The following is a 7,500-nucleotide window of genomic DNA, read 5'->3' as shown; positions in this document are numbered from 1 at the left end:
ATGAGTGTGTGTGTGTGTCTGCTGCCATTACTCAGATGAATGTGTGTGTCTGTGGTGCCATTACTCAGATGAGTGTGTGTGTGTGTGTGTGGTGCCATTACTCAGATGAATGTGTGTGTGTGTGCTGCCATTACTCAGATGAATGTGTGTGTGTGTGTGTGGTGCCATTACTCAGATGAATTTGTGTGTCTGTGGTGCCATTACTCAGATGAGTGTGTGTGTGTGTGGTGCCATTACTCAGATGAGTGTGTGTGTCTGTGCTGCCATTACTCAGATGAGTGTGTGTGTGTGCTGTCATTACTCAGATGAGTGTGTGTGTCTGTGCTGCCATTACTCAGATGAGTGTGTGTGTCTGTGCTGCCATTACTCAGATGAATGTGTGTGTGTGTGTGTGCTGCCATTACTCAGATGAGTGTGTGTGTGTGTGTGTGTGCTGCCATTACTCAGATGAATGTGTGTGTGTGTGCTGCCATTACTCAGATGAATGTGTGTGTCTGCTGCCATTACTCAGATGAGTGTGTCTGTGCTGCCATTACTCAGATGAGTGTGTCTGTGGTGCCATTACTCAGATGAGTGTGTCTGTGGTGCCATTACTCAGATGAATGTGTGTGTGTGTGCTGCCATTACTCGGATGAATGTGTGTGTCTGTGCTGCCATTACTCAGATGAATGTGTGTGTGTGCTGCCATTACTCAGATGAGTGTGTCTGTGGTGCTTGTTGTAGGGGCTGTTTATTAGTTCACATTTGTTTGAAATTTTTATGAATACAAGTCCAGATGTTTACCTAAGCTATGAACACAGTCTGTTATTTTTTCTAGATGAATAACATTCAAGGTTATTGATTATTGATTCTTGTTTGAGCTGGTTATTTGTCAACACTCATGGTCCAGTTGATATGTATTGGTCAGGTGCTGAGTGATCTCTTCTGTAAGCTGCCTGCTGATACGGGTGTGTGATGTTCCAGGTGACGTCAGACCGGCCACGCCCATGAAGAGCCTCCAGTACCGCAGCATTGCACCCAAAGCCCCTCCCCCTCCCCCTCCTGCCCCACTGGTCTCTGAGGCCCCGCCCACCGCCAGCCCCCTGCTGGTGCCGGCGCAGAACTACGCTCTCATGCAGGTGGCCGGCCAGGAGGGCACCTTCTCCCTGGTGCCGCTGCCCGCCTCCGCCTCCGCATCGCCAGGGCAACAGCCACTGAGCAAGAGCCTCAAGCTGCCCATCCCCCGCTACCAGCCAATGAGGAGCAAGAGCACGCCTGAGAAGGCCAATAACAATAAGATGGGGAGCCCGGCCAAAGTTGCCATGACGCCAGCTCGGTCGGCCATCCAGTCGAAAGCCTCGGAGGTGGCAAACACGCCCACCGAGCCGGTCAATGAGCCGCTGGTGTTTGCGGGAGAGGCGGGATTAGAGGGCACAGCCGGCCCTCCCTTAGGAAGGCTGGCGCCCATGCCACCTGTTGCCCTGCCCACACCAGAACTGAGCCCGCCCACCTGTCAAGTCACCCCTGAAAAGGCAGCTCAGCCAATCACAGTGCTCTCCCCCGCCCTCTTCGGGAAGGCTGTGCAGCTGATCACACCTCCTCCCTCGGGGAAACTCCCCATCCTGCCTTACTCTCGCGTCAGGGACTCCCTTCTGGCCACACCCCCTCCCCTTCCTCCTCCTCCTCCTCCTCCTCCTCCCCCTCCTCCTCTAACCAATAAGAGCACTTCCCCTACGGCCCAGGCCACACCCCCACCTCCCTTCCAGCCGTCGGCGAAGAGGAAACGCGGCCGGCGGAGGAAGACGGTAGAGGACGTTCTGGTGCTGGAGGCCCGCAGGAAGAGGGCGCTGACCTTCTTCCGCCGGCGCGTGACCCCCGAGAAGCCGCCCCCGAGCACTCCCCTCAGCTCCAGGAAGTACCGCAGCATCCGGCCCAAACCTGCCCCGCCCTCCCCAGATCTGCCCCCACCGCCCCTCCAGCTGACTTCCTCCTCCTCCCCCCCACCCTTACAGACCCCCCCGCCCATCGGCCTGACGCTCCACCCTTGCCCCACCTGTGGCCGTTGCTTCCAGCACAAGCACCACCTGACCAGTCACATGAGCAGCCACCTGCTGGCCAATCACGGCAGGGCGCCCCACGCAGAGGCGCACCTGCACCTGCACCACGCCCGCCCCGCCCGCATGCGGTCCCGCCCCCTGGTCAGCCCCCAGCGCCGCCCCTCGCTGCGCTGCCTGTTCTGCCAGAAGGCCTTCAGCTACGTGGGCGTGTTCTTCAGCCACCTGCGCGAGCTGCACCGCGTCATCCTCACCGTGGAGCCGTCCATCGCCCAGCACGAGGAACACACACCTGGGTGAGGCACATGCAGGAACACACACACACACACACACACACACACACACACACACACACACACACACACACGCGGGGTCCCTAAGGAAGAGCAAGAGTAGGCACTCTTTGTTGTTTTTATGGTAAATGGATTATTATTTAGTCACAGAGTCACAGAGAACTCTTAATGTAACCTTTGCTTTTGGATGCTATCCCCACTTGGTGTCCCTTTCTTAATCCAGAAACTCATTTAGAATAAAAAAATGCCCACTTCCATAAATTACGTTCCGACTTGGACTGGGGATGGGTGCAATTTTCTGCGTAATTGCATTTTTTATGGGAGCATGTGATTCTAGGGAAACTCACACAAGCTTTCCCTTCCTCTCTAACACACACACACACACACACACACACACACACACACACACACACACACACACACACACACACACACACACTGACTCTTGTGACTTGTCTTTATTTTCAGCACTGAGTCGCGTGAGGAGGAGATGGAGGACCCCGTGGAGCTGCAGATCAAATGTGGGCGGTGCCAAGCGGTCACGCCCACCTTCTCCGACATGCAGCTCCACCTCCTCTACGTACATGGCCAAGGGGCGGGGCCTGGGCCCTCCGGGGGCAGCCCATCAGCTTCAAGTGGGCGGACCGTGGAGGAGGAGCTGGTGAAGCACGCCGCACACTACTGGAGGCAGCTCAACGAGAGGCGGGGCTTGAGGAGGTGTGGGCGGTGTCAGGAGGTGTTCCTGTCCATCTCGAGACTCAAACGCCACGCCTGCTACCGCCTCCTGGGGCCGGGGCGGGGCTCGGGGCTGTCACTCAGGACGGGGCGGGGCTTCCACTGCTTCCTGTGCAGTGTTGTTCTGGACAGCAAACAGGAAGTGCTGGAGCACTGGAGGGGGCGGCACCACTGTGAAAACCCCACCCTCTTGTGGGAAGCATTGAATGGGGGCGGGGACACAGATACCAAGACTGTCTCCTAGCAACCCTAGGTCCCCAGAAGGACGTGTGTGTGTGTGTGTGTGTGTGTGTGTGTGTGTGTGTGTGTGTTTGTTTGTGTGTAAGATAAACCACTACTACATAGTTTCAGCTGTTGCGCTGTTTTGCCATGTCCGGTTGCACTGCTTTCTTCGTTTGAATGTCAAGTTGTTTAAACTTTTCTCAAGTTTAGAATTGTAATTTATAAGATTTTGTTTTCATAGGAGAGTGTTTTGTGTGCTTGTCAATATTATTTAAGTTTGTTTTGAATGGAGATAATTGATAATTGTTGTCACTACAAGGCAGAAAGAGAGAGCTCATACGGGCAGTGAAGCCAGCCAATCATATCTCTGTCAGATTCTCAGCAGCCTGTATCTTACCGGCCAATCACAGCTCTATGCTCTCAGGATGGTCTAACAGTGAATGTGAGCTATTAGAGGGGGGTGTGTGTGTGTGTGTGTGTGTGTGTTTTGAAAATATTTGGGTGACATTATGATGCAAACTCTATATTCTCAGACATTACTTAGGACAGCCTCTGATAAAGCCTGTTTTGATTGTTCACCTATATGTAAGTGTGTGTGTGTGTGTGTGTGTGTGTGTGTGTGTGTGTGTGTGTGTGTGTGTGTTGTGGCTTACCGATTGTGAGACGTATACATTTATTTTCCAAATGACTGTTGTTAAACTGTGCTATGACAGGGTAATTGAATGTTTTACATCAGATAATCTATAAACATACTGTACTCATAGATATAGAATATACTGAGAGTATATATATATAGAGAGAGAGAGAGAGAGAGAGAGAGAGAGAGAGAGAGAGAGAGAGAGAGAGAGAGAGAGAGGAATAAAAAGAAATACCTAAATATTTATACATAAATATATATACATATATTTGCATTGAATAATGTAGTCACCATGCTGCTGTTTAACCTGAATGGAGGCGAGTGGAGATGAGTTCACCTCGTCACCCTCCTAACCCTTTAATCTCCCTAACCCTTTCATCTCCCTAACCCTTTCATCTCCCTAACCCTTTCATCTCCCTCAGCCGTCTATCTGCCTAACCCTTTAATCCCCCTCAGCAGTCAATCTGTTTAACCCTTTCATCTCCCTAACCCTTTAATCTCCCTAACCCTTTCATCTCCCTAACCCTTTCATCTCCCTAACCCTTTCATTCCCCTCAGCCGTCAATCTGTTTAACCCTTTCATCTCCCTAACCCTTTCATTCCCCTCAGCCGTCAATCTGTTTAACCCTTTCATCTCCCTAACCCTTTCATTCCCCTCAGCAGTCAATCTGTTTAACCCTTTCATCTCCCTAACCCTTTCATTCCCCTCAGCTGTCTATCTGCCTACCCAGTCTATGACTTTTAGAACCATTTGCAATCTTACAGTCGTCCATTCAGCATTATTGGTACTTCATTAAAGCTGCCATCATTCTATTCCCTGTTCGCCTCAATGTGTCGCCGTAACAGAGTGCCCTTCATTCTCCCCCCCGTCACCTCCCTAGGACGGCTCCCCTGTCATGTTCCTGTCACCTCAGCTCCTGTAAGCCTGTCATACCTCTGACCATGACCATGTCCATGCCCATAACACTTTAAAGCTGCTGTAAGCGCTTGGTTGGAATACTTACTGAGAATACAGGCTCCACATTGTAATGGTTTCCATGAAAACAAATTCTCTTAACAAGAACAAAAACTCTCAGGGACTTTCCTGGTCTCTCTAAAGAGAAACTAACATTTCAACTCGATCTGACTTAATGACCCCATCAGGAAAAGTACCACTGCACATGAAGACGGGTGGGTGGACTGCTACAGTGATTACAGTAAATATGGCAGAAGGTAACAAAACATGCCAATATGATTTACGGCAGCTTTAAAGCCAAGCTTTATTTTAACCCTCATTTGGGTTGTCCCTACAACTGATTCCTTTAACCATACTCTACAAACCTCCTGTCACTCGTCATCTTTGGAACACTCAAATCCTAAAACTAACCGTCAAATCTCTAACTCTAAACGCTCCCTCAAATTCGTCATCAGAAGCTCTGTATATTTTCCCTGCCCTGTGTGTGTGTGTGTGTATGAAACTGTGTTTTGTTCTGTGACAGTGCCCACTGTGTAGCTATAGCGTGTGTGTGTGTGTGTGTGTGTGTTCAGTTTCTGATTGATATGTGGAGAGGCATATGCCTGTTATTTGATGCCGCTGGAGCTGGACGCAGCCTTCCTCCCTGAGTGACCTTTCACCTTTGACCTTTGCCTGCTCTGGTGACTGTTGTGTCCTCCTCCTCTCGCAGTCCTCCTCGTTCATGGTGCCTCAATAAAGAACATAAACTCCAGTTGGCTCTTATGTCCGTTCATTCACCCCCTCTCTCCCTCTCTCTCCCTCTTTATCTCTCTCTCTCTCTCGTTCCCTTTTTTCCCCTGTGCCCATCAGCTATCTTTATCTCTCTTTTCTCCCCTTTCATCCTCTCTCCTTACCATCTCTCTTTCCTCGGGCGGTGGACCGAGCGCGTCTGTCTGAAGGGACACGGCAAATGGGATTAATGAGATGCTGTGTGTGCGTGTGCGTGTGCGTGTGTGTGTGTGTGTGTGTGTGTGTGTGTGCTAATTTTGATTACCTGGGTATTTGTGTATGTGCGTTGTGTGTATGCAGTACTGAACATGTGTGTATGTATGTGATTGTGATTGTGTGTGGCCAGGGGGGTGACTGGAGGTTGAATGTCTCCACATGCTTCACCTCCACACAGACTCCCATCTGTCTGTGTAGGTTTACTTACTTGTGTGTGTGTGTGTGTGTGTGTGTGTGGGTATGAGTTTGAGTAAATGGCTGTTTGCTACCTCTGGCCTCTTTGACCTTTATTAAACCCTACCCCCACCGCATCTCTCTCACACACACACACACACACACACACACACTCAGACGGCATTAACTGCCAGACTTCACATGTAGGTTACTCCGAGCAGAGGCTGCATGGCACATAAATTAATACAATTCTCAAACACTCCTCTGATGTGTCTGTTTCATACGCTATTCTCTAGTGTCTCATGCGCTATTCTCTGTGTACCTTTTAATAGTAGCAACAAACAAGGCCAGGTGCATTTCTGTCTCTGCACTCACACACACACACACACACTGACACACGTACACAAAAAAAAACCTCATCATAACACACAACATGACCAATCACTGCAACCATTACTTCAACTTTACAAATCACACAGTGGTATATATATACTATATACATACTGTACACACACACACACACACACACACACACATATGGCTGTGCACTGACATGTAGTTTACCTCTATAGAGCATATGCTAGCTGCTGTGGAGTAGTGCTGCTGGCAGAGCTGGTGGAGGTCATGAGGTGGGGGGAGGTGGGGGGGGCGTAAAGCCCCTTCATCAGGGCCAGGACTCAGAGGTACGGTCAGCCCAGGCAGAATGACTCATGTCAGCACAGCAGAAAACTCCCTCTCTCTCTCTCTCTCTCTCTCTCTCTTTCACTTTCTTTCTTGCGTTCTCTCCCTCCCTCTTCATCTGCGCTCCCCCTTGAGAGGTGCTGCTGGAAGATCCCCTCACTAACAGCGGAGCAGCAAACTGCAGGAAGTGATTTTCAAAAACTCACATACACACGCACAGATCAGCATCCTCCAACTTCTGAGAAAGCCAGCCATATATCAGACACAGATGCATATTTCTCTTTAATCATCACTCACTCTCCATCCCTCCCTCCCTCCTTTTTTTTCTCTCTCTCTCTCTCTCTCCCCCTGATCACTTGCTTTCTCTCTTGTCTCTCTCCATCTCTCCTGCAGATGCTCTGATGGCAGAGAGGAGATCAAAGAGCAACAGGATAACAGGATGGAGAAGATGAAGAAGAAGAGCAAGCTTTTCACTGAGAGAGGGATAGAGAGAGAGAGAGAGAGAGAGGGGGGGGGATAAGAGAGGGGGAGATGGATACAGAGAGTGGGAGGGGGGGAACACAAAAGAAATAAAGACTGAAGGTGAGAGCTCCAGTGAAAAGTTGGTGTGTGTGATCTGCATTCAAATTCAAAAATGTTCTTGGCAGGTTCTCTTCAACCGCCGCTATGGAAAAGTGGGAGAGAATTATTTAAGTGCTCCCATAAACACACACACACACACCTCAAAGACACACACACACACACAAACACATACACACCTCAAACACACACACACACACCTCAAAC

General features: G+C 50.1%; 1 protein-coding gene across 4 annotated transcripts in view; it reads left to right on the top strand.

Annotated features, from left to right (window-relative positions):
- The window catches only part of znf438 (zinc finger protein 438), a 41,970-nt gene that overhangs the window by 31,737 nt on the left and 2,733 nt on the right, over positions 1-7,500 (top strand). For 2 of the 4 annotated variants that reach the window (XM_012824140.3, XM_031583965.2), the window contains 2 exons: positions 964-2,329; positions 2,795-4,330. In XM_012824140.3, the coding sequence (XP_012679594.2) occupies positions 964-2,329; positions 2,795-3,305 (1,877 nt within the window). In that variant the 3' untranslated portion in view covers positions 3,306-4,330. Of the gene's footprint in view, positions 1-907; positions 2,330-2,794; positions 4,331-7,500 lie in introns of those variants that run through there. The other 2 variants (XR_004165561.2, XM_012824141.3) reach the window with 2 other exon arrangements.

The sequence above is a fragment of the Clupea harengus genome, chromosome 17 (genome assembly GCF_900700415.2).
Source record: "Clupea harengus chromosome 17, Ch_v2.0.2, whole genome shotgun sequence".
Lineage (NCBI taxonomy): Eukaryota > Metazoa > Chordata > Actinopteri > Clupeiformes > Clupeidae > Clupea > Clupea harengus.
Note: the sequence above shows the minus strand (reverse complement) of the source record. Positions and strands in the feature narration are given on the sequence as shown.